The following is a 27,776-nucleotide window of genomic DNA, read 5'->3' on the forward strand; positions in this document are numbered from 1 at the left end:
AATAGATTCACCTTGTTTTACCTTTAAATAATTGCACCGAATTGTGGGTCTCTCTCAAGTCGTTGAATATAATTGTGATCAAATGCTATTTGGAAGGCTCAGATCTTCATAAGAAGGGAAGTGAAGTGATGGCAAGCCATAAGAGTTTACAGACTGAAGAGTGTAAATATCTTTAACCAACCTCTAGTGTCCCCATTAATTCATTTCTGGATACAAAGAGGATAAATTATGGATATTTACTAACTATTAATATAGATAGCCAAAGTATAAAAAAAAAGACATGAGATATGTCAAATTTCATATAATAACATCTATTTAAACCACCGCCCGATGAAATAAACCAACTTCGATTCACGTAGCATCCGGAAGATTGCCCTCCATAATTTATGTAGTATATGGAGACCCATAAGTAGGTCGCCTCGGCGTAGTGCTGCACCCATACAGCTAATCGACTAGGACTACTGTAGAGTTTTTGATAGGTGAACCATCATTGTCGGCAAAAACATTTAATTAGTTTGTGTTTCTCGCGAGGGAAAGTGAAAAAAAAAATTCAAATGACATGAAAATTAATTTGAAAATCATACGTTGAATATAATATATAACTAGGGCAGACGTCGAAGACAAGCGAATTATCTTTGACACATGAGTTGGCTAGCATACGTTAATATTGTTGTAATAGGCATGGATAAATTTTGATAAAAATTGTATATAATACTCTTCCGTACGTTGATTACCTTTTCCTCCAATAATATATAACTAATTGAGTTAATTCTTAATCCATGTAAAATATCTCATTAAATATTTATTTTTTTTACATATTAAATATTTTTTTTTTTACATATAAATGGTGTGGTAGGACAAAATATCCCTCATAATTTATTTACCTATTTCTTAGCAGGACTGAAGATACCAAATTGTTTAGATGAGCGATATAACAATTGCTCCAATAATATATAACTAATTAATTAAATGATAATATATAATGTAATTTTGTATATTTATATATTATACTATTGAGTTTTGAAACCATAATATATAATTAATGGTGCATTGACAAATAAATAAGAGAACAAAAATTTAAATCTAATAAGAACGAATATTCTAGAATTAGCAACAGGGATCCTCTGATCCCAGATCCCTGGACCAGTTCTGATCCCTTGCTCATTCATTAGTTGAATAGGCTGGATCTCATCTATTTAACAGATGAAATCCAATCCTTCCATTCAATGAATGAATAGAGTTTTTTTTTGTCCAGAAAATTCTGGACCAGAGGATCTGGTCTCTAGAATTAGACCTCTAAATAAATTATGTTTCAAATTTATTTGATAAATGAATAAAAAAACTCCAAAATTAATCCGTTGAAATAAAAACCCCTGAATTATCAAAATGCAGTACATGAGAATATATTATATCCCACGGTTCCATACCTTCTATATTATAATTTTAACTTTAGTATGCTAGAAATAAAAATATTTTTAGATGAGTGTTAATTGTATATACTTACGGAGGCCCTCCATAGAATTCGAATCCAAGGATAGATACATGTTACTAACCTATCTAACTTATCCTCATTATATCTAATATATTCGAGTGTACCAAGATTTAAGTTAATTTCAGCGTGATAATTTTCATATAAAACATCATAAACAATTTGATAAATTAAAATTTTATTGATTTTATATCAACTGAACAAATTTAGATATAATTTTACTACAAAACATTACGTATCAAACTAAAATATAGCCTTTCGGAATAGAACTCGGGAGCCGAATGCTGTCCGATCGGAATACTTCAAAGCAGGTATTTCGATATTTTTAGCATTTAAATTCGGGGTGAAGGTCTCTTATCTAAGATAGGAAATAGCAGTACTTTAGACACATGAAAGCAAGTAGGCATTACCTTTTTGTTTTACTCTTGTTTGGAAAAACATATGAGCGAAGCCACGTTCACTGAGAGATGTCATCGGTTGAGCTGAACGGAAGCAGATGATCATATAGGCCCACTCCATTGATGAACAAAATAGGAGGGGCAAACCACCATCCGCTGGCTTGCAGCAAGGAACAACAAATTTTAGGAGCTGTTTACAATAATAACCGAAAACAAGTGAGACGAGCGCGATACAAACTGTAGACAACTTAATGATTTCAATCGCAACAAAGCAATATGACTGGCTATCCGAAAGCCATGAAAACAGAGATGAAGTTTCCAAGAGTGCATTGACCAACAACGAGACTGCAAGAGGCATGCAAATTTTACCCAGCATGTTAAGACGTCAAAGTTAGACTGAAGTGAAAATGTGCATAGTATTACTGGGGCACATAAATGCAGCGATGGTAACAGTGGTGCACAAAACCCGGAGGCACATTAAATTTGTACAGATGGGAGAAAAAGTTTAATAATTATGAGACTAAAGATTTTGGATGGGTTCTCCAACCCTATTTATAGCTAATTAAAGTATTCTGGACCCTCAAGTGGGAATACATCCTCGTTACTCGAGAAAATAATTTGTCTACTTGTTTTCCTAATGTTTTCACTGATCGATGGATGTCTCTTATGCTAAACTAACATGTTAACAATCAGGAACTAGAGTTATTAGAACCATGGAAGAATTTTGAGGTGATGTTTTCTTCCGTAGAGGAAGCACAGTCAGCCAAAAGAAAAGAAGTCCGGTCAGTGCACCTGTCTAACAAATGACTACTTCTAGTTATAAGACAATAGTTTGATCAGTAGGAAAGAAGAATAACAACAGACGGAGAATAACGAGGCTTGTCAGATAATTTTAAACTTTATATCATCGATGAAAAAGTTTTTATAAAAAAAAACTACTATATTTTACAAAATGCAAAAAAAATTTAATTTTACTAAATACCCAAAAGGCACGCACTACTTTATATCAAAGGGTGCAACACTCTTTGCTCGCCCAGAGCACTGTCCGCCTGACCAAACTGAATCATAAAGCAAGAAGAAAAAGCATCAATTTTTTGGTCAAATATTTTTGCCCAAAAATATTTGATAATCTTAAAAGGCTTTGAACTCACATTAAATAGGAATCGTTGCACTTCAATGTTATATATATATATAAGTTTTTGAGCCATTTAGGGTCATCAAGTATTTTTAGTTAAAAGTGTTTAATGATCGTAAAGATCTCATATTCATGTCAAATGGACACCATTGTACTCCTACCAATCCTCTAAGTTTGCCAATATTCTGTTTCCAATTTTTACCTTCATAGTCATCAAATATTTTTTGTTAAATTCTTTTAATACTTCTAAAGGCTTCAAATTTATGCCATATAGGAATCGTTGAACTCCTAATTATCTTCTGAGTCTTCCATGTTCTGTTTTTTCACCCAAATTTGGAGTCCTTTAGGAGGGTGATCAAACACTTTTAAAAACAAAAAAAAAAGTATTTGGCAGTCCTAAAGAGCTCAAAATCGTGTTAATTTGACACTATTGCACCCCTAGTGCTTCCTTGAGTTTGTTTATGTTTTTGTTTTCAGATTTAACTGCTAAGGGTTTAATAGTACTCCATCAAACACTTTTGAACAACAGGATTTGATGACCTTAGATAGTACTTCCACACAGATCAGGACATGATCATTTATATTCGTACACCAATCCACCATGCAGTTTCCGACTGAAAAGAAAAAAGCTGCTAGCTAGCAAATGCATCTAACTCTTAGAAACAAAATAAATGCTATCCAAATCTTACTTGATTAAGATCAACCTTTCTATTTGCTATTGTATCACTCAACGTTTGAGTTTATGTTGAACAACTAGATATCATACACCTTCCTGAAAACTAGTGAGCATCTCCCATGCAAGATTTTTAAAAAGTTTGTAAAATTAAAAAAACTAAATAAAAAATTTGAATGACTATGAAGATGAGGTTTGAAGTTTTTAGTTCAAGAGCATATTTAAAAAATTAAACTTGTTTTTTCTCTGGAAGATGAAGCTAATAATTAATGATAAAATAATATTATATGTTTGACCTTTCAAAATAATTAAAAATTAAATTATTAAATAAAACATAATAAATAGAGAGATGTGATTTATAATGTAGGTACCTTGAATTTAATCAGTTGGAGGTACCTTGAATTTAACATAATAAAACATAAAACTAATTGAGAGATTTAATCAGTTGGAGGTACCTTGAATTTTTTTCAGTCTGTGGATACCACTCAATGAGGACACGCTGCCAGTTAAGCCGGTCCCAAGTAAGGAAATCCTTAATATTTTGCATTTCCAAAGCTTGTTCCGGAAAATTGATTGATGGCACATGGCAGGCTTTACCAGTACGTGTATTTAATGATTTAACGTCCATGCTCACCGTCACCATCGTCTATTTAAAAAAGAAGAATATAAAAAAGTGAAAAGTTGTTGACGCAGACTTAGGTAAATGAACTTAAAAACAGAGACGGAAGGTTGAGAATTTAGTGAGTGCACAGATCGTACATTAAAGAAGCCACCATGTCTTGCTTCCCACTCCCTAGACCGATTGTAGGTGTTTGTCATTTTGACATAAATTAGGATTGGTGTTGTTATTCAATTTGGTTGCATACTTGCATCCCATATTTTTACATGCATGTAATACAGAGTTAGATTCAGCTATTGAAATGTCATTCATATCGAGCGGCACGGGCGATTTCTACTATTCCACTAGAGAAGCGAAATAGACACCGTTTGCGCCGCCATTTTGAGCGCACGTTGTGAGGGCGTTCTAAATGCGTCGTCGAATGCTTCTGGTGCCGTTGGAGGCGTCGCCAGATGCCTCCGGAGGCATTGCGGGGCGCCTGAAGTAGAGACGGATATATTAGGGCTATAGTGGGCTATAGCCCAACCCTATAATCTAGTAAAAAAGAATAGAGAAAGATCTAAGAGCACCCACATCAAATATCCTATTTAAAGATTTTACCCTAAATTTTAAATAGGGTAGCTAAAAGACCTTACATCAGCTACCCTATTCATTCTCTAAATTATGCACTTATAAACGGTACTTCTCTAAATTTAGAGAATGGATTTCATTCCCTAAACATTATAGAAGAGAGAGAAGAAATAGGAAAACTGATATATGATATATTGAAAACTGGATATCTAACTTTAATAAAGTAATTTTTTTACCTTAAATTATACATTTTGGATAGAGAAACTAGTGTGGATGCATTAACATATCTCTCCTCTTTTGTTTTACAACGTATCTCTTCAAGGAAAGGGCCAACACTATCACTCTTGATCTCCAACACGTAGCATGCTATCCGACGACACCGACGAAGGCGCATCGCCCGGCATCCAACCTCTCACATTCCACTTCGACAGCATAGGCAAACTCAGGAGTACAGGGACATGTAACCCTAATATTTTCTTGTCTTATTTGTTATTCGCAATCACCTCCCGCTGTCATGGTCGTCGTCATTGTCGCTGCACAACCGCGAGCCTTCCAGAATCTGACGGTTGTGGCGCACTGAGATCGAGATTCAAGATAAGATTATTTTGGGTAAAATTTGTTCCTTTTTTGTGTACTCTGTATGAATTCTTCAATAGCTACCTCAATCCCCAAATCCGGTGGCGGTGGCACATCGAGATTGGGATGAGATTTGCGTTTTATTTTTGAGTAAAGATTGCTTTGGTTTTTTGTTTATTGCCTTCTAACTCTTGGATGAACAAGCTATGTAATTGTTTTAAAAGGAAGAAGAGTTCGTTTGTTCTTCAAGATCGTTCTTAAAGATCAGTTTCCCTTTTCTATTTTGTTGTTAAAATAAAACTCAATTTATTATTTGTTATAAAACTTGTTAGTTTCATTGTTCTGCTACAGATCTCAATAAGACTAACTAGAATAGAAGAGCTCAAGTTTAATTAGGGCTTCATAGTCTGATGAAACTTAACTGTTCCAATCTCGATTGTGAGCAATTGACATAGGATCAGTCTCGGATGTGTAGAGGTGTTTCAAGTAGTTGATCTGCAACTTAGTCATTCACCTCTACTAGTTTCACTTGCAAATCTGTGATCTCTGAGATGCTAAAGCTCAAGAAATCATAGGCTTGTTTCGATTGGCCTGGTCGAAACAATAGTGTATCTATTGATATATTTAACCGTGAAAACACAATAACTAATCTATAGGTTTAGTTGGATTGGGTTAATGATGAAACATGAGATTTCTTCATCCAAAAAGGGGAAGAAGTCAACTGGTAGGGCCTACAATTTCTACTCTTTCTTTGTGACCAATTTAAAAGTGTGAAAAAAACTTCACTTCGGACTTTATTGATGCCTCTTTACTCACCATTGTGGTGGTTTTCATGGTATGCATCCGGAGCTTTACTTTATGATTCCGGAGATAAATCAAACTAATTGAATAGTAAAATTACATCTTAAGTCCAGCCCAATCTACATTTAATTTCTGGATCCATCCCTGGCATGAAGCGCTGCAGGGCGACATAGGCATCGCGTCAACATCACGATGTGACGCTTCTAACGAAGTTAAAAACGTAACGGGACACTTCCGGCATCATTGGAACTATCATCGGACACCTTCGATGCCGATCAAGGCGTGCAGGGCTTCGGAGGCATCAATAGTGTGTATTGTGCAAAACTAATATTATAATTTAAAAAATTTAAACAATTCCAAATTAATTGTGATATTTTGAAAAGACTTTTATATACACTAATTAAATTATCTCAATAAAATATAAAAGATATATTGAAATTTTTTTTAAAAATAACATTTTTATTAAATGATATTATGAAATCGTTTTTAAGTTTTAAATTTTATTTAAAAATTCTAAAAAATCTAAATTTTTTTATAAAAATTCTAATAAATTAAATTTATATTATGATATTTTTTAATTATTTTATTTTTTTTACTATTTTAATATTTAATTGATATTTTATTTTTTTATTATTTTAAATATATATTATTTAAAATAATAATTAAATAAATAAATAGTTAATTTATATAATTATTATATATAAAATAGCATCTTTATATTAATTTATATAATTAAAATTATTTAATCTGGGCATGAGAGAATTATAGAAGTTAATTAAGTAAAATGTTACAAGAATTAATATTTCCATCTGATTCATGACACTCCTTTTAGTATTAGCAAAGTGATCCCGTTCGGAAGCTGAGAAAAGTGGGTCACTAGTGATGCGGTGTTATGTACAATTCCCAAGTGTATTATTGTCGTCAAATAATAAAAATATTGATCCCACATGGATTTTTAATTAAGAATTAATTGACTTCATACGGTGAGTTATCTAGACAATCGAAAATAATTTATGGTCATTTGTACAAGAAAGAGGTTGAGAAGAGAGAGAAGGAAAGAGAGAATAGACAAAGAAAAGAAACGTAGAGAGAGAGCATAAGTGAGTGAAATGTGATATATTCTTGGACTTCAGTTACATCACGATATTAGTAAATGTGCCTCTATGAATTGTTCATCGACCTAACTCCATGCTTACACTCATGTAGGGATTCTAACTAAAGCCCGGCTCAATCCTGTGTAGGTCGCACCGCAGAGTTTATCTAAGTTTTAACACTATTAAGTAAAAAAGTAACTCTAGAAAGTCATGTTAAAGGGATACCCAAGAACCCCCTAGTCATACAATCTCTAGAGTTACTGATTCACTTTATAACGGTAGATTAATGCAATTAGGTAGAAGAGGTAACCTAGAAAATCCGGTTAAAGGGATACTCTCTGTCATAGGGCCCCCAATCATACAATCGCTAGATTACACAAATCACTTCCTAATATTAATTTGGGAGAAACCTTCAAAACTCTAAATAGTTTCCCTTGTAGGAAATTGCCCTCCGTTTCAAGGATGATATTCTAGAGAGTAAGGGATACCCTCTGTCATAGGGTCCTCGGTTAAACAAACTAGAGTATCTCCTCTACATGATGTACAAAACTCTAAATCTACATAAATTGACCTCACACATATTTCATCAAACACATACAAGACACAACACACATAGAACATGGTATAATCATATCATAGCACAAGAAAATGTCCAAATACATAGTTTATACATTAACATTACATCACAACTACTTCCTACATCCTAGATTTGGAGATCTACTCCATTGCGTATGAAATACAACTAAGAGACAGGAAGAATAAGAATTTATAACTCAATACACAAGATAAAAAGAGGAGAATGCTTATCTATACGTCACCGGTCTTCTTGGATGAAATCCTAGCTCCGAAGGTGGATGGATCGGCAAAGATGAAGCTTTTAGGGTTCCCCCAAGGGGGGAGAACCCTTTCCAAGGAATGGGGCGGAGCTCCAAGCCAAAGATGTAAGAAAATAGGAGAAAACCCCCTTTTATAGCAAAACGGCACAACCCCTTTGTTTTCTCCACCACGGTCGTGCCTTTTGGCACGACCTGGGTGTGAATCGCCACGGCTGGAGAGGCACGGCCAGGGTGCGAAGCCGCTCTAGTGGAGAGGTATTGTCGTTCCAATTAGCACAGCCAACCTTTGAATCGCCTTTGGAAACCTGGCACGGCCGAAACACGATTCTGCTCTAGAGGGGGGCACGACCGTGTGGTTTCACACGATCGCCCCGTGTTGGCTGCAACTGAGATGGGTGACCATGCCTTTAGGCATGACTACCCCTGCTTCTTTACTATTGTTGGAACACAACCATGCTGTGTGACATGGCCTACCTGTGTGTGGCGTTGATGGAGTCACACGATCGTGCCAAGGGGCACGGCTAAGTTGCTAGATTTTCACAAGTTGCTTTAATGCGTGCCTTTGCTCCATTTTTCACTCTAAATGGCATCCTATCAATCAAACCATGCAAAAAATAGATCTCCGAACAAAATGGAATGGAAGTATGATATAATAATGAAATATAATGCAACAAACAAAAATTATATTCATGAAATATAAGTAGATGTGCATTAAAGAATGTCTAGAAACATATATAACCTATGCACATCATGTGGCTGGAATGCTGACCAAGTTCCCATGACCCAGAGGGGGAGGGTGATGAGGTGTCTTCTATGTTGACTAAGTCGTTGGACCCCCAAAAAAGAGAAGGGCCGAAGGTGTTCAAAAGTTTTCGGTCAATAATGTCTGCAAGGTTGTTAGAAAATAAACCGGGGGCTACCCCGATCTGACACTCCAACGTTCGAGTCAGCCTCCGATAATAGAAATGAAGAAAATAAACAAATAAAATGATTGAATGTAAAGCATATCAGGCCCACAAGAGCGGACCGAAAGTGACACGGAATCGGAGGCGATGGCACGGAGCCGGAGTTGGAGGCACGGAGCCGGAGTTGGAGGCATAGAGCCGGAGACAACGACACAGAGCTGGATGTGACATAGAACCAGAAGGTAACAACACAGAGCTAGAGACGATGACATGGAGCTGGATGCGGCATGGATCTGAAAGGCGACGGCACGGAGTCGGATGAGGCATGGATCCGAAAGCGACGGCGTGGAGCTAGATGCGGCAGCAGCACGCAGGCCGAAATATGACAGTCGCACACAGGCCGAAATACAACAGTGGCACGCAGGCCGATTTACGACACAGGCTGAAATGCAACACCGGCACGAAGGCTGGAAACATGGGACATAGGCCGGAACACAACAATGACACAAAAGCCAAAAACACGACACACAAGCATGAACACAACAACGACGCGAAGGCCAAGAAAAAAACAATGGTGAATCGAAGGTCGGGTGGTGTCGACCGCATGTGATAGTGCAGAAGGTGATCGGCCCATTGTGGCGTAAAGACGGTGCTCTCGACGCTGGAGAGGGCCGAGGGTAGCCGACGGCGACCAATGAAGGTCACTGGAGTTGGTGTCGCTCAGTACAACGAATTAGAGGGTGGTAGCCACTGGAGGCGGCAACGACGACGACGTAGTGCGTTCGAGGAAGAAAAGGAGGAAAAGGGAGGGGGTCGATGATGAGAGGCGTGGTCTGGCAACTGGCTAAGGTGACAAGAGGGGGATGACTATGGCGTGCATCACAAAGCGACTGAGGCGGCATCATCCATCAGGGGCTGCTGCTCGCGTGAGGTGAGGCGACGGCGATGTTGCTGTGGCTAAAGGAGATCCGACAATGGGGGTTGCTGCTCGCATGGGGGGAGGCGACGGTGATGCCTCCGGTGAAGGCAGTGGCGGGCCAATGAAGTAGGCGGTGCGTGCCACAACAATATGCGTAAGGCAAAGAAAAATCCACAAGAAAAGTCCCCCCTCTTTCTTGGCCTCGTCGCACCCTAACACACTGTTTGGGAGGAGGTGAGGGAAAGGTAAAGAAGGAGAAGGGAAACTTAAAACCTTATTTGGGTGGAAGTGAGCTATGGAAAGGAAAGGTAAAGAAGGGTAAGTTTTAACCTTATTACTCATGAAACTAAAGAATTTCTTACATCTCGATTTGGGATGTAAGGAAGGATAAGGGGAACTAACAAAATTTATGTTCCAATTTTATCCCTGTTTAATTATATTAATTTCAAAGATTATTGTTTTAACTATTCTTTGTGTGGCGACGAAAAATATTCGCACTGCCCGACTCGCACCGCCCGACACTCGCACTCTGCCGACGTTGACGTTGAGGTCGAGGTCGACACCGACGACGATGACAACGCCGACTTCGATGCCCACATCAATTTCGACACCAACACTGACTTTGATGCCGCACTAGGTTCTTGAACACATAAATCTTTAACAAAAGTGAGGGTAATTTTGTAACTTTATATATTTAATCTTTATTATCCTCACTTTCCTCCTAAACACGGTAATACATGTTACGTTAATGAACCTTCCCTCTCTCCCAAATAAGGAGAATATAAATACTTTAGTTCCCCTCCCTTCCCCTATCATTAATGAACCTTCGCTCATCCCATCTAAACAGAGGGTAAAGGGAAAAAAAGGAATCGATGAAATGATAGAAATATCCTCCCCCCTCCATGTGTCCATCCTTCTCTATTTACCGCATCACAAGGTAACATATTATGATATATTAATTTAAATTTAAATTATTGATATATCAATTTTCTTTAAAGGAAACTATATTTAATTATTTTTTCTAACAATATTAGGTTGTTTAATAATGAAGAACTCATATAAAATCAATATATAATTTATTTTTAAATTATACACAATAAATATATTTATCTAATAATTAATATATGATTCTGTCTAAAAATCGTGGATATGGCAAGCAGGGGATGTGGCTGCTACGTTGGCTGGATGTAGGCTCCGCTCCGTTCTGCAACACAAAAAACGTCAGTGTCAAGTCAGGGAAGAGGCCCCCGGTGTTGACCCTCCGACGCTCAAGACAATCACCAAAAAGAAGAAAAAGATGGAGCAACAGTAAACACAGGTGTGAATAGTGAATAGCGTATACCACCGTCGGTGTGTGGACCCCCTTTATATAGTGCTTTGGTGGACGACGTGCAAGCTCCTTCAGGCATGGGCACGTTCTCCAATTTATCCTGGGCACATTCTCCAATTTGTCCTATGAAAGGGCATGTAAGGAAAGTGCCTCTGACACCATATTTTAACATGTCATGCACATCCCTGACAAGATAGTAGAAGTTTCTATCGTATGATCTGCCTGTTGACCATGCCACGTGTCAGCGACACTATCTCCCAAAATGATATTAAGAGATACGACAATGATCCCACCGTTCGACTGAGCGAGGTGACCAATCGACTAGGACTTTGCCGATCAGTTGGCCTCTGATGATCTTCCATGGAATGGCTGGGTATACTAGTTTGTTATCGCCCAACCGGAACAACGCTCCGGTCGTCACAATGGTCCTCTGCTTCGTGACGAGTGCCGCAGCTTGGACCAACCCTTTGCCGGTCAAAAGCTTTTCGCCCAATCGGCTACTGTAGTAGAGCTCCGCTTGGCCTATTTTGGTGAGCCCGTTGGTCCTCTGACGTTGACCTCCTTGACTTTGACCTCCATGTCAGCTGCTATCTCCATCCTTGACCCACACTTAGTGGCCTCTCTTTATCATCACATTACAAGTCTTCCCCTCAAGTCTAGTCGAAGGAGACTACAAGTCCGACTGACTGGATGAATGCATCGGGTGACCTCCGATCGGACGCTCTCTTTGCTTTGGATGTTGGTCGGCTCATATCTTCTAATCGTTGTTCGACTTTTAGTTTATTAACTTGAGCCTAAGCGTCGTTCGGATATTCTGAGCATCGAAGTTCTATCGTCGATTTAGAGATCTAATTCATCGACTGGCCATTTCTCTCTCTGTCCCGAGCTCCTCATAAGCCTGGTGATGGGGTCGCCCACTTGGCTATATTATAGTAAGATATCTATGTCGATCGGGATCATTGACGCCGGCACTTAAGCGAATTTTTTCATTTCTCTGCACTTTCCTAGATGAGTGCCCTTTCATAGCGGCTGACGTCATCTAAATTTCTAGAAAACTATGCAAATTTTTGTGCATTATGGTCGAGCATGCGCCCATGCCTTTTAATTAAGTCTCATTAATGCTCTCTCGTAGCCGACTGCAACGTGTCCTATCTTTTGTCGCCACACGTTTGATGTGACAGACGAATATCTGTTGATGATGTGACATACGTCTTTTCAAATTCCAAGGCCAAATTTCTTCCTAATTTTGTGCAACTCTTGATCGAACGACTCTAGGCGATCGACCGCGAGGTTTATAAACCTTCATTTGCTCGTCGTCGTCTTCACCTTGCGCTTTCGTCTTCGAGCACTCTCTGCGACGCTTCTCCTCCTTATCTTCCCCAACGAGCGATCTTTCTCAGTAAGGTCCTCTTTCTTTTCTTCGTTGAATCTGTGTTTCGCTTCTTCTCGATTTTTTTGCTTTCGATGGCTAGTTCTTCACAACCTCCTAAGTCCATCCCCGGGCTCTGGTATACTTTCACTGAGTCCAGATTTAACGAGGATGAGATAGACCAGATGAAATCCACATACAATTTTCCATCTGATTATCAAATTATCATTCCCTCGGCTTACAACCGGTCACACAAACCACCAGCTAGCTTCCTGCTCTTCTTTAAGGACCAGTTTTGTACAGGCCTTCAGTTTTCCGTTCATCTCTTCATTTCCGCCGTTAGTAAATATTTTCACATCTCCTTACATCAATTAGTATCGAACTCCTTTAGGTTGATGTTCGGGGTAGTAGTTTTGATCCGCCAGCATGACATTCCCTTGATGTCTCGGGTCTTTTATTACTTCGATCACCCTAAACTGTCCGAGTCGGAGACCTTGTTTCAAACCCGAGTGAGCTCAGTCTTCTTTAACAAAAGATCGTCCTCTAATAAGCATTGGAGGTAATACTATTTCTTTGTTCGTTTTCCCGAGTGGCCTGACTTCCCGATCAGCTGACAGATGGAAGTAATGACGCCTCCGTTGCTCGGGAGATACCGAAGCCGATCAAACTATCTCCAAGCAACGTCTAGTTTGGTCGGTCGGAAGTATCACATCCACCGGCCGCTGTTGGGCGGCGTCCTGTATGTGTTCAGCTTGAGCCCGATCTGAACACAACTGTCGTCCAGCCTAGGTATGCTCTTTTTCTCCTTTGAATCTAACTGATTTTTCTTTCTATTTTGTAGCCCGAATCATGCTGAGGGCACGTCTAGCCGGCAAGAGCAGGCTTGTGGACGTAGAACTCAATGCAACGGTCGTGGCCGAGTTGGAGAGTCGTGGCCTAGCGCCGGTCACCCACTCCGACAATTCGCTCGGCGAGGCTGGAGTGGCGGACGTGCCGACCAATGAGGGTGGAGCAAGTCAGACAGCGGCTAGCAGAGTCGCGGGTGCTGCGGCTTACCTACCTCCCGAACGACCTTCCATGCCGCCGATCGCAGTGGCCTCAAAGTCAGCTACCTCCGGTGAGCCTCTGATATGACGCAAGAGGCACCGTGGGGAAGCTTCTTCCCGCTCCACCACTTCTTCCTTGCAAACCCCCGCCTGTACCGGTTCTCGCCCATCATCCGAGCGGGGTGAGACATCAACGCCTGCTCTTCCCGAGCAAGGAGCCGCAGCGCTCCACACTTCACTATCATCCGACCGGATGCCTTCGCTGTCTGAGCTACCGTCAGGGACAATTTGTGTGCTGCCGATCGCCTATATGCCACCTCAATTCTCACCGGCAGCACAAGTATTCATCATCCGGGCATCCTTGACGTCCAAATCCATGGGCCAGGCGACTTCTGAGCCTTCCGGTCCGAGCGGCCAAAGGCAAATAACGACCATCATCCACTTGCCCACTGATAAATGGCATCGTCAAGACGACGTCGCGTCCCGCACCCCCGAGCACCATATTCGGATTCAAGGACACTAACACAAGTATGGACCGATGTCAAGGCTCGCGTGGCGGTCATCTCACAGGGGAAGCTTGCGAACAGCCATACCCAGATAGCCACTGCCTTTATATTTACTTGCTTTTATCCGTTCGGTACTTACAATCTTATTGCCGTTGTAGTATTGGGTCGAGAGTCTGGTCATGTGCCGAAGGCTAGCCTTTATGGAGTATGAAGTCCAATAGTTGCGCTCCGAGCGGCCAATCAAAGGCTGCTCGGGCACGTTCGGAGCAACCGATTGCCGAGGTGGGCCAACTGAAGGCCGATCTACAGAAGAACTCCAAGCTGCTGTAAGTGGAGAAGGCCAAGAGTGTCGAGCAAGCTACACAACTGACGAGGCACAACAAGCAGGCCAACTCCTTTGAGTTAAAGATCAACTCCACCAACGCCAGGAAGCTCCGAGCCATTGAGGACATAGATATTAAGAACATAGAGGCTTAGATCTTGGCTCAGAATTTAAAGGAGGTTGAGGCTGTGCTAAGTGCTGAGCGGGAAAGTCGATCAGCAGAGCAAGCCGCGGCGAAGGTCCAGCTCGCCGTCAAGGATGCTGACTTGGCCTCGCTGAAGGCCAAATTGGAGGCGTCTCGATCGGCCCTCCAAATTTATTAAGATGCAGGGCCTGATCGCTTTGAAGTCCTCAAGCGGGATTATCTCCGCTCGAACACCTTCAACAACCGGTTCACAGACTGCGCGCTCCGCCTCTTCAACTTCGACATCGATGGGACCCTCGACTAGCTGAAGGACGGCGGTTATCTCCCTTTACAGTGATCAACAAGATCATCAATCGGGAGAAGCTAATCGAGTTGTTGCCAGATAGCGTGTTGGATTATCTTGAATGATCCCCCTTTCCACTTCATAGGCCTTCTCTTGTACTCCCTCTGGATGTTATGTATAAAATTTTCTAAGTATTAATGCATGATCGCCCGTTCGACGCATCTTTCTTCTGCTATTTTTTTCAAGATTCCCTTATGTATCGTTGTTCGGCGTTCCTTCACTTTGTTAGATTTTTTTTCAAACATTCCTTCACGCCTCACCGTTCGGCTCAAGTGGGTTGTGTCTACTTAATGTTTTGTGAAATTTCTCCAAGTATAATTCACTACTTTCCCGATTATCAATATAACTAGTCTCAAAGACGTCCGAATGCTCATTCCAGCATAAGTCGAACGGTAAATCATAGCGATGCGTCTCTGCTTTGATCACTACTCGACCTGTTAAGTTTACTGTCAAGCTTTGTGAAGTCGCTCGACCCTATTCATCGCCGACTCGATTTCTGAGCCGTCGCTCGGCTGCTATTTGACATAAACTCGACTTTATAGCCTCGCTTGGCTGTCGATGCGTAGAATTGGGTTATAGTCGTCGCTCGGCTGTTGATGCGTAAACTTGAGTTTATAGTCGTCGCTCGACTGTATACGAAGACTAGAATTTATAATCACCGCTCGAGTGTATACAAAGACCAGGGTTTATAGTCGTCGCTCAACTGTTGACGAAAACTTGGGTTTATAGTCGTCGCTCGACTGTTAACGTAAACTAAGATTTATAGTCATCGCTCGACTATTGATGAAGACAAGAGTTTATAGTCGCCGCTCAACTTTTAACTTAGCCGATCAACGCAAGAGTCTAGAATACTTGGAATTTTTATTCATTGTCTTCCTGCATTCACAAGACACACACTTATACAAGTATATCTGGATTTAACCACGCACCTCACACCTGATTCTATAGGGTTGGAGATGGTTCACGCTCCAGGGTCGCTTGAGCCTTCAGCCGTCTTCGTCCTATAGGTAGTAAGCTCCCAAGCGGAGCTTCTGGACGACTTTGAAAGGTCCTCCCCAAGGAGACTCCAGTTTGGTAACGTCGCTGACCGACTTTATTCTTTTCCACATCAGGTTGTCAACCTAGAATGACCTTGAGATCACCTTCCGGTTGTAGTTTTGCTTCATTCGTTGCTTGTACGCCATCAGCCGAACAGCGGCCTTATCCCGCACTTCGTCCACTAAGTCAAGCTCCACGAGTCTCCGCTCGGCGTTCCCCTCGTCGTAGAGCTGCACTCGATCAGATTCTACTCCGATCTCCACTAGAACCACCGCTTCTCCTTCGTACACCAGATGAAACGGTGTGGCGCCGGTCACCTCTCTTGGTGTAGTGCGATAGGCCCACAAGGCGCTGGGAAGTTCCTCCCAGCTGACCCAGAGTGGTCGAGCCGAACTCGTAATCCTCTAAGGATCTCCCGATTGATGACTTTCGCTTGACGGTTGCTTTGGGGGTAGGCCACCGAGGTGAAAGCCAGCATAATGTTATAGCCTTTGCACCACTCCCTGAGCCACTGTCCTGTAAACTGTCGTTCGTTGTCAGAAACGAGTCGGCGAGGGATGTCGAACCTACACAAGATACTCTGTCATATAAACTTGATGACCATGTGTTCGGTTATCTTGACTAACGGCTCGGCCTCCACCCACTTTGAAAAATAATACAATGTGATAAGTTAAACTTTGCGCTGGCCGGTGGCCATTGGAAATAGTCCCACGATATTTATTCCCCATTGGTCGAATGGACAAGACATCGTGGATGCCTTCATCTCCTCGATCGGTCAGTGTGGGATGTTGTGATATTTTTGACACGACAGGCAGGTGGTCATTGTCCGAACGACATCATCTTACAGAGTGGGCCAAAAATATCCCGCCAACAAGATCTTTCGGGCCAGCGATCGACCACTCGGATGGCTTCCTCAAGAGTCTTGATGCACTTCTTGAAGGATATATTCTACGTCCTCCGATTTGACACACTTGAGCAGCGGCCTTGAAAAAACTCTTTTATATAGCTAGTGTCTGATCAGAGTGAACCGTCCGGCTCTCTTTTTCAACAGGCGAGCTTCTTCCTGATCGGCTGAAGTGCTACCCGATCGGAGGAAATCTATCAGTGGGATCCTCCAATCGCTCGGAAAAGTTATTTCATCCATCCTATCGACGTGCGCCACCAGTGAGACCTGCTCGATCAGCTGCTCTATCACGATCGGCGACAATGAACACGCTAACTTAGCCAACTCATCTACGACTTGATTGTTCGACCGGAGGATCTTATGGATAACCACTTCTTGAAAATCGACTTTCAACTTCTCAAAAGCTTCGGCATACAGCTTAAGCCGCACGTTGCTTATCTCAAAGGTGCCCATTAGCTGTTGCGCGGTCAGTTGAAAATCCGAGTGGATGAGGACCTTTGCAACTCCGACATGTCGAGCCACCTGCAAGCCGGCTATCATGACCTCGTACTCGGCTTCACTATTAATAGCCCGATAATCTAACCGCACGGACAATTGCATCATGTCCTCCCATGGCAAAATCAAGAGAATGTCGATCCCGCTACCTTGCTGAGTGGGTAATCCGTCTACATATATTTTTCAAGCCGCGTCCGGCTCGACGTTTTGGATCTCAGTGACAAAATCAGCTAAAGCCTAGACCTTGATTGTTGTCCAGGGCTGATATTGTATGTCGAACTTGCGTAGCTCGGTTGTCCATTTTATCAACCGTCCGGATGCCACTGGGTTAAGGAGGACACTTCCCAAGGCGTTGTTGGTCATCACGACGATCAAATGTGATATGAAGTATGGACGGAGTCTCCGAACGGTGAGTACAAGCACGTATGCCAATTTTTCAGGACTGATGTAGCAGGATAATGCATCTTTTAATATATGACTCGGAAAATATACAGACTGTTGCTTAGAGCCATTCTGGCGCACCAATGCCGAGCCAACCGCATACTTGGTGGATGACAAGTAAATCCATAGTGGCTTGCCAGTAATGGGATTGGCCAATACAGGCAAGGAGGTAAGTTACTTCTTGAGCTCTTCCAGCGCTTTGTCGCATTCCGTGTCCCACTGGAACTTAGTCACTCGGCGCAATATCTTGAAAAACGGATGACTCCGGTCAGACGATTTGGAGATGAATCTTGATAGTGCAATAATTCGTTCGGTCAGCCGTTGGGCCTCCTTCAAGTTGTGAGGCGGGGGCATATCTTGTAGTGCCTTCACCTTGCTTGGATTCGCCTCGATTCCCTGTTCAGTGACGATGTGTCCGAGGAAGCGGCCGCTCTTTGCTCCGAACAGACACTTGTACGGGTTCAGCTTAATCTCATATGCCCTCAAAGTTTGGCAAGTTTCTTCGATGTCTGTACAAAGGTCAGCAGCTCGAAGGAATTTTATTAATATGTCATCGACATATACCTCCATGTTGCGACTGATCTGCCATTGGAACACTTTGTTCATCAGTCTCTGTTAGGTGGCGTCGGCATTCTTCAATCCGAACAGGATGACGTTATAACAGTATGTCATGTCAGTCGTGATGAAGCCGACCTTCTCTTGATCCTCTCGGACGAGCGGCACTTGATGGTAACCTTGGTATATGTCAAGCATGCAGATTAGCTCGCAACCCGTCGTAGAGTCCACCATCTGATCTATCCTAGGCTGGGGATACAAGTCCTTCGGACAAGCCTTGTCCAGATCATGAAAGTCGATGTAGACTCGTCATTTGTTTCCTGGCTTGGAGACCAGCATGACGTTGGCGAGCCAGTTCAGAAATTGAACCTCACGGTGTGCCCAGCTTCTAGCAGTTTTTCTATCTCCACTTAGATAATCTGGTTCTGCTCTGCACTGAAGTCCCTCTTCTGCTGCTTCACCGGCCGAGCGTCTGGTCGATCGTGAAGCTCGTGCTGAGCTACCCTTGGCGAGATGCCCAAGAGCTCGTGGGTCGACTAGGCAAACGCATCGTGATTTCGCCTGAGTCAGGTGACAAACTCTGTCTTCTTCTCCTCTGTTAGATCGGCGACGATGAAGGTGATGGCTTCCGACTGACTAGGATAGATCTGGATTTCCTCCTTTTCCTCAAAGACCAGTGCGGGAGGCTCTTCCCTGATGGCATTTACTTCCATGCGCGGGATCTTCCTCGCGGCTCTTGCTTCAGACTTGACTATCTTGACGTAGCATCGACGAACGGCCAGCTGATCGCCTTTAAGTTCGCCCACCTTGTTGTCCACCAGAAACTTGATCTTCTGGCAGAAAGTGAACACCACCGCTCGGAACTACAATGAAGTTTGTGGTCCTTGTCCTCTTAAGCGGCTCCTCTCCGAGCAATATGGTCAACCAAGCATGGTCGATCGACAATACTTCATTGCCTGTGAACTCGTAGAGTGGGGGTCATCATTGGCTACAATTCGCATCAGTTAATTTGTAGCTGGTCGAACGCCTTCTTGAATATAATATTCACTGAACTTCCTGTATCAACAAAGATTCGGTGAATAATATAATTAGCTATTACCGCTCGGATGATCAATGCGTCATCGTGAGAGATCTCCACCCCCCCAGGTCTCGAGGGTTGAAACTAATCTCAGGGTCCTCAGCCTTCTCCTTGCTACATCCAACAGCATGTATTTCTAAGCGTCGGACGTGTGACTTCCTCGCTCGATTGGAATCACCATCGGTCGGCCCTCTGGCGATCATTCCAATCTCTCCCCAAGTGACGTTATTTCAGTTCTCTTCCTCCCGAGCTGAGGCCCTAGTCCGTTCAACAGAAGCTCGGGCGAGACTTATGTTATTTCTCCTTTGAGGCTGATGCTGACGCCGCTCTATCGTCATCTTGCCACCCCGCTGATTGGCGCCTCTGATGCCGATCCGGTGATGGTGACCGACATCGATATCCTCGAGGAGCCAGTCGGTTCACGATTGGCGTCAAATCGTAGCAATCACGCATGTTGTGAGTTGCCGACTGATGGAACGAGCAAAATATTGGCGTCCATAACTTTCCCTTTGCCACCTTTGGGCGACCGGTTGACACATGCTGCATGGCCTATGTTCGGGGCTCCTGGTGTAGCTGCGCTCCTCTCGATCGGGGCCCCTTGGGTGGTTGATGGCTGCTTAGTGGTCGCCGCTTGGGCGCTGATGTGTGCTCGGCAGGCGCCTCCTTTCTTCTTTCCGCTTGGGCTTCTTCTACGTTTATGTACTCCGTAGCCCTCCTGAGTATGTGGTCGAAGTCCTTCGGTGTCTTCCGGATAAGTGAATGGAAGAACTCTCATTCGGTGAGCCCCTAGGCGAAAGCATTCACCAATATTTCCAAGGAGACCGATGGAATATCCATGGTCACCTGGTTGAAGCGCTTGATGTAAGCCCTCAATGCATCCTTAGGCCTTTGCTTCAACGAAAATAGGTTAATGCTCGTCTTCTGATAGCGGCGGCTGTTGGCGAAGTGGTGCAAGAATGCCGCTCGGAAGTCTTTAAAGCTATGAATTGATCTATTCGACAATCTCCTGAACTAGCGTTGTGCCGATCCAGAGAGGGTAGTGAGAAGACTCGACACTTCACCCCGTCGGTGTACTGATGAAGTGTGACCACGTTATCAAACTGGGCTAAGTGGTCGTCCGGAACGGTCGTTCCGTTGTACTCCCCAATCGTCAATGGGGTGTAGTGTTTTGGCAGAGGATCATCCAAGATCCCCTGAGAGAATTGTTGATTGATCCGCTCGAGCGAATCATCATTCCTTGGTGCTTTCCCTTTACGCGCATCCTGAACGACCACGTCGTCCAAGGAGGATTCTCGTTCCTTATCTGCTCGGTCTAGCTCCTCTGATGGAGTGTGGAACAGTGCTCAATAGAAGGGGATCGGCGTATTGGGTGCATCTCCGTATGTGCTAGTCAGCTTCTTACCTGAACAGGTGTATGATCCACTCGGTCTCCATATTCGGCTTGATGACCCACTGCTGAGGTTACGGGCTCTTGTACCTAGCGCTCGGCCAGCGCCTGTTGCAGTTGTTGCTTCACTATCTTTGCCGCTCGGGCTTGTACTAGCATGTCCAGTTCCTCCTTTGTCAACGTCACCGTGGTGAGTCATCCAGCGTCCTCCATCTTCGCGTTTCGAATGCAGGCTACGTTCCCATAGACAACGCCAATATGATGCTGTCCGAAAATCATGGAGATGGCAAGCTGGGGATGTGGATACTACGTTGATTGGATGTAGACTCCGCTTCGCTCTGCAGCACAAGAAACGTCACTGCCGAGCCAAGGAAGGGGTCCCCGGCGTTGACCCTCCGATGCTCAAATCAGTCATCGGAAAGAGGAAAAAGTTGGAGCAACAGTAGACGCGGCGTGAATAGTGAATAACGCATACCTCCGTCGATGTGTGAACCCCCTTTATATAGTGCCCTGGTGGGCGACGTGCATGCTCCTCGAGGCATGGGCACGTTCTCCAATTGGTTGTGGGCACGTTCTCCAATTGGTCGTGGGCACATTCTCCAATTTGTCCTATGAAAGGGTCTGTCAGGGAAGTGCCTCTGACATTATATCTTAACAAAGCATGTATATCTCTTACAAGATAGTAGAAGTCTTCGTCGTATGATCCGCCTGTTGACCATGCCGCGTGTCAGCGGCACTATCTCCTAAAAGGTTATTAAGAGATACAACAATGATCTCGTCATTCCGCCGAGCGGGGTGACCGATCAGCTGGGACTCTACCGATCGGTCGACCTCTGCTGTTCTTCCATGGAATGGCTAGGTATAGTAGTTTGTTATCGTCTGACCGGACCAACGCTCTAGTCGTCCCAAGGGTCCTCTACTTTGTGACGAGCGCCTCTGGACCAGCCCTTTGTCGGTCAGAAGTTTTTCAACCGATCGGCCACTATAGTAAAGCTCAGCTCAGCCTATTTTGTGAGCTCGTTGGTCCTCTAACGTTGACCTCCTTAACTTTGACCTCCACATCGGCTGTTATCTCCATTCTTGACCCACACTAAGTGGGTCCCTCTTTATCACTGCATCACTATATATAAATAAAAAAATAATGAAATCATATCAACACGGTATAATACGATATGATATCGAAACCATATAGTCCCGCTCTAAGACCGAAACCTCAGCACAGATCGAAATTTTAAACCTTGGTTAGATCACATATTCAAATCTTTTTTATTTTTTTTTGGTTGTCGTCTATGTTTAGAATATCCCACTAAAAATGCTAAATTCTCTTTAAACCTACAAAAATTCGTCACTCGTGTGCCCATAAATCTGACTGCCCACACATCTATAATGTGCGCCTAATCAGAGACCTCCCAATTTTAGTAACTGAAACTACTAGTTTCATCCAACAGTTACCCTAAATTGGTATAGTTATAAATTTTTTGAAATAACTTAAAATTAATTTTAAGAAATAATAAAAAATTGGTGGCATAAGGGAGTTATCAATTTTGTAGTTTGGGCCAAATATGCTGCATGTAGATTATCCTCTCAAATCTTCAATCTGAATAAAAAAGGTGCACTCTAGGGGACCATTAGAATTACACATGCTTTCAAAATAACCAAATAACTTAAAGATGATTAGTCAAATTATTAGATTGATCTAGCAAATTTGATCTAAATTGTTAGATGGTCAAAAATGTTAATGGTCATGTAGCAATTTTAGTAAAAAAATGTTAGTTTTGGCCAAACCTATTAGATAAACATACTTTTAGCTAAAACAACTACATGGGATTCTCTATGCAAACTTTGAATATGAATAGATAGGTACCCCTAAGAGGTTATTTAAAATGACCAAATGATTCAAAAATACTCATATAGAATTTCTATCTACTAGTGTCCAACTACAATTTCAAAGTGATCGAACAACTAAAAAATGATTATATAATACTTTTAACCAATTTTGCTACATAGATCTAGCAGTAATAATTTTGATCCATGCCGTTAGATGATCATATATCAATTTTTACCAAAATTGCTAAATTTACTTATCATTTTTTACCAAAACTTTTGTGATTTTTTAGCCACGTTGACTAAAATTATCACAACATTTTTTTTTATCTATATTTCACTTCTCTGTTAATAAAATAATTTACTCCTACACTTACAAAATTTATCGCACGTATATGCCACTTTAGTGTGTATTATTATTTTTTTAAAAAAAATATGTTCTAAAATAATGTATTTTAATTTATAATTCATGTAGAAGTTTGACTTAACTTGCTAGATGTCCTCTCTTTAAGGGCACCTTTCTAATTTTGTGGATTTAGAGAGCAGTTAGAGAACACTTAAAAGTGTCCTTCAGCTGATAAATCAAAAATGACACCCCTTTGATATTTTAGATAAAAAAGGGGAGCCCTTTTGACTTTTTCTCATAAATTTTCATGATAAAAATTATAAATATAAACATCCTTTCCAAATAAAAAGAGTATCTCACAATCTTAAAGGAAATACTACCACCTTATTATTCAGAGCTAGCCAAACTACAGAGAACCAACTAAACTGAGTTCTTCCAAGAATTATAATGGAAAAGGGGATGGACGGTAGCCAGGGAAGGCTTATCAGAGCAGCAGCCTAACGTCCATTATATGAAAGAGTAAAAACCATAACAGATTCTCTATGTTAATTCTAAAATTGGCAACCTCTTTTAAGTTCACAAATTCATAAATATTTGTAACATATTTCTCTAGCGGGAAACAGATGAACCTATCGTCATAAAGCAAACAAATGTCAAGAGACAAGTTTTGCTCAACAATTGTATTTTATATGCCATTTAAGCATATTAATCAAAAAGCTTTAAAAAGATAACTAGAGTAAAATAAAAATGAAATTATATTTCATAAACTTTTATACAAGAAAGCTGGTAGAATGAATGCAAACTGCTAATAATAGAAAATGAATGTATACCAAAAATTTCAAGACGAATCTAGTATCTAATGTTTATTCACATACAATCAAACTAAACTGTACAATGTTTGTTGATAATCATACAGAATAAATGCAACACTTTATCACAATTCCAGAATTTAGTGTACTCACTTGCCAGCAGTCATTGATAATGATTGTTTAATTCTCACCAATGTAGTTAAATCTCAGTAAAGTGAATACAAAAGCTTCTGCAAAGGCATCATCCTCCTAATTGATTGGGCTATATTATGGCGACTTCCAAGGTTCAAAAGTTGTTAACAAATGATGCAGATCTTTATCTTAGATAAAGCGTCTGTTGTTCAAAAAGACCTAAAAAAGGCAGGGAACCTTGTTTGAGCGTTTTTAAAAATAAGAGCCGTTTTGGGGCTTTTTCTTTCACTTTTAATTTCTGAAATTTTTATGGATCTTGTCTTCCAATTGCTCCTTTGCTATCAGTTTACCGATTCCTTGTGCTACAGAACAGGACCTCACTTTTTTTATTTCTCAAGTGCATGGTTCTTGGAGGGGAATGAATTTGACAACTGTCGTCACCCATTACCACCTAACTACTACAGTTGACAATAACTATTCTCTAGAAATACCATAATAACTATTGCTATCAAATTCCCAAGTATCATGGGTTCTTTGATGCCATATTCAAGATAAGACAGTCAATTCACAAATATCTGCAAGATTTTCCTTTTATACGATTATTATTCTTTTGCAGCAATATCAAGTGACCCTTTAATTTTAAGATTTTAGAAATGATATTATTTTAAAGAAATTAATGTAATTATTTTATTAACTAATTCAAAAGGATAGAATGTTACAGTCAAATGTTATATGTTTCCAGACACCTCACTTTTTCATGCAAAAAAACCAGGATACTCATGCTCCTCCAGTTTTCTCAGTCGGTTATTTACTCTAATTGGGGCAATCTCATTAATATTTGAGAAGGATTCCTGTTCCATGTGGGACAGTAAATGGTGTTGGTTATTGTACGTAACTTTACAGCTTTCCCACACATAATTGAGTCAGCTTTATGGCTCATAATTGAGTGCGCATGTAGAAACAAGGAATATGACTCCAAAGTTCACTTACTAGCTTCTTTTTGTTTTGGGCCAACTCTTCATTAGACCACTTCGGACCTAAGGCTCCGTACAACAATCTGACCAGATTCCTGCTTAGAAAGAAACATTTTTGCTAGTATAATATAGAAAATACTTGACAAAACTGATCAAATTCACATTTCAAATTGAGCCACCTTTACTCAAAATCACTATGATTCAAGTTAAGGATATAAGATGATGCTTCCCGATTCAAGCTATTATTTATCTGCACCTAGGACACTGTTTTAAGTTCCAAGTCATTAAAATAGTATACTTGATAAAATACTAGTGTGGAACTGTCAGTTCACAGAATTTATGATAACTTTTAATGATTTGATCGTTAATGCAATCTATTTGATTGTTTAGTGGTATGGAATTCTTCATCATTGACTCTTCATGTGCATCTATATAGATTTTTCTGAGGTTGTTTGAAAAAAGAACACCTGAAGATGATAGGATTGCAAAATTCATGAATGAACATAAAATTCATGGGCAGTCAGCAGATAGATGAATATGGGTATTACAACATTTCCCCATCCCAAACCCTTTTTTTTTTAATCAAGATTTCATCCCTCATACAACAGTTTCCTAACCCAAGTAATCAGCAAAAAGGGATTGAAAGTAAAGAATCCTTCCTCTCCTCTCCTCTCCTCTCATTACCCTAGTTAAGTTTTTAAATCTCTACTTTTCCTCTCCCTTCCACTTCCTCCTTCACCTACCTCATCTCTGAGTGTAATCATAGTCTAAAGAAAGGGATTGATGTGGTTTTGAAGCGGCAACAATAACAGACTAAAGATGGAGGATGCTACATTCTAAGAGTATGTATGCATATATAATAGTATCTTAAAAATGCAGTCTAAATTGCTGCCTATACCTGTTTTAGAAAAGGGACCAGATCCAGATGATCCCATATGTGATATATAACCCTTTAGGCTATTTGAGAGCAAGGAAGGTGGTTTACTAGTCAAATTAAAAAAATAAAGATCAATTCAATTGATGATCAAGAACTTCATGAAGAATATTTAGTAATTTTTCTTTACTAATGAAAACTAATGTTTGTGATTGTGAAATACTAAATTAAGTTTTTGATGCAACAGCATATAACTTGTATGTATGAACTTAATTATTTATACTAATACATATTATGTGTTTTGCACCGATATATTTTTTTGAGGCAAAATTATATATATATATATTGCATATATCCTGTATACTATATATGTTTTACGAAAAAAGTCTTGGCCAGCCACCTAAAAATTTCCTTATAAATTCTTGATATATATCCTTATAATAAAAATAATTCAATTTATTTGGGAACGGTAGCCAACTATTCAAATCCAAAACTATCTTATTGGGCACCTGAAGCTATCAAGGATATTAGACAAAACTCGTTGCAATGCCATCACTAAATGTGGCGGGGATGAAAGTTTAATCATGGCCCAACATCATCGCTGAATACTGAATAGGGTTTTTTTTTTCCCTTCCTTAAATCGCCGTAAATCAAGAGTATTAGCACGAGCTATCTAGGGATTCTCAGATTGTTAAACATACACGAGTATCATAAAGTTATCGCAATATATTTTCTTTAAATTCTCTAACTCTATTGACGACCGACATTGAAAATATCGTACTTCTATGTCGAATCGAACTTAGTACCGAGATGCATTGTCCTCTCTAGCCTCGTCCGTACTCCCCCATTACTATTAACCAGATAACTCGGCAAGAATGGAAAAGAAAAAAACGAATCGAATAATGTACCTGAGGATTGTAGCATTCCTGAGCGTTTGGACGATATTGAAGCCGCCGGTCGTCGATTCGGGTGATATTTCGGCTCTCTTCTTCCGATGAAATAGAAGTAAGAGGAGGAAGGGAATCGAAGGAACGAAGCGCTCCCGTACGAACCTCTTCGACCTCGGTTGCTTCCATTGATTTCGATAGGTAAGAATGGAAAACGAGAGACCGCATCGGCGGAGTTGTGACTTTGGAAACGAGAAATGAAAATTTATAATTAATTTTTTAATGTGAGATAAAAAGATTTTTAATAGAAAAATCTAATATATTTTATTTTTAAACATCTAAATACTCATAATAATTAAAATAAAGATTTTAAAATGTACAAATTGATTAGCAGCAGATCAACTTGTATTTAAAAAACTAGAAATGTTCGTTTAAAACATTATTGAAAATTGAATTCATTTACCATATTTTAGAAATGTTCATTTTAGTTTCAGAAAATGCGCTAGAAATTTAAAAACAATGTTTATGATAATTAAATTAATAAATTTATATTGATTAAAAACAAATATTATTTGAAATTATAAATTTAACTAAATGATGTTAAAAATGCAAGCTAACGCCCGATTTGGAAATAGATAGAGATATGTAATTTAATTATTCCACGTGAGTATTAAACATAAACTATCTTGTAAGATGACATTTAAATTTATTAAAAGTGAATACTATAGTAAATATTTATTTGTTTTTAAAATCTTCAATTGCCTTAGTTTTGCACACTTATACACATAAAAAAAAATTCAATTTAAAAAAAAAAATTATGCTTAATACTATAATTCAATATCTAAATCCTAAACATAAAATCTTATTGGCACAACGGAAAACCTAAAAAAAATTGATTGAGATACCTCGGATCATCCTAGGGGCCTCGACCTATACGTCACACACTCTGTGAGTAC

General features: G+C 40.6%; 1 protein-coding gene across 1 annotated transcript; it reads right to left on the minus strand.

Annotated features, from left to right (window-relative positions):
* Positions 1 to 91: 91 nt before the first annotated feature.
* Positions 92 to 27,045, minus strand: LOC121982068. The gene is made up of 3 exons (XM_042534946.1): positions 26,842 to 27,045; positions 1,900 to 2,077; positions 92 to 206 (listed from the first exon to the last, which is right to left on the minus strand). The coding sequence occupies exons 1-3, from the start codon at positions 27,007 to 27,009 to the stop codon at positions 196 to 198; spliced, it is 357 nt and encodes a 118-aa protein (XP_042390880.1). The 5' UTR covers positions 27,010 to 27,045; the 3' UTR covers positions 92 to 195.
* Positions 27,046 to 27,776: the final 731 nt, after the last annotated feature.

The sequence above is a fragment of the Zingiber officinale genome, chromosome 5A (genome assembly GCF_018446385.1).
Source record: "Zingiber officinale cultivar Zhangliang chromosome 5A, Zo_v1.1, whole genome shotgun sequence".
NCBI classification, from domain to species: Eukaryota; Viridiplantae; Streptophyta; class Magnoliopsida; order Zingiberales; family Zingiberaceae; genus Zingiber; species Zingiber officinale.

Coding starts and splice junctions, on each gene's coding strand:
- LOC121982068 (XM_042534946.1), bottom strand. CDS start 27,009: ATGGAAGCAACCGAGGTCGAAGAGGTTCGTACGGGAGCGCTTCGTTCC. Junction 2,078..26,841: donor AGGAATGCTACAATCCTCAG/GTACATTATTCG, acceptor TATTGTAAACAG/CTCCTAAAATTTGTTGTTCC.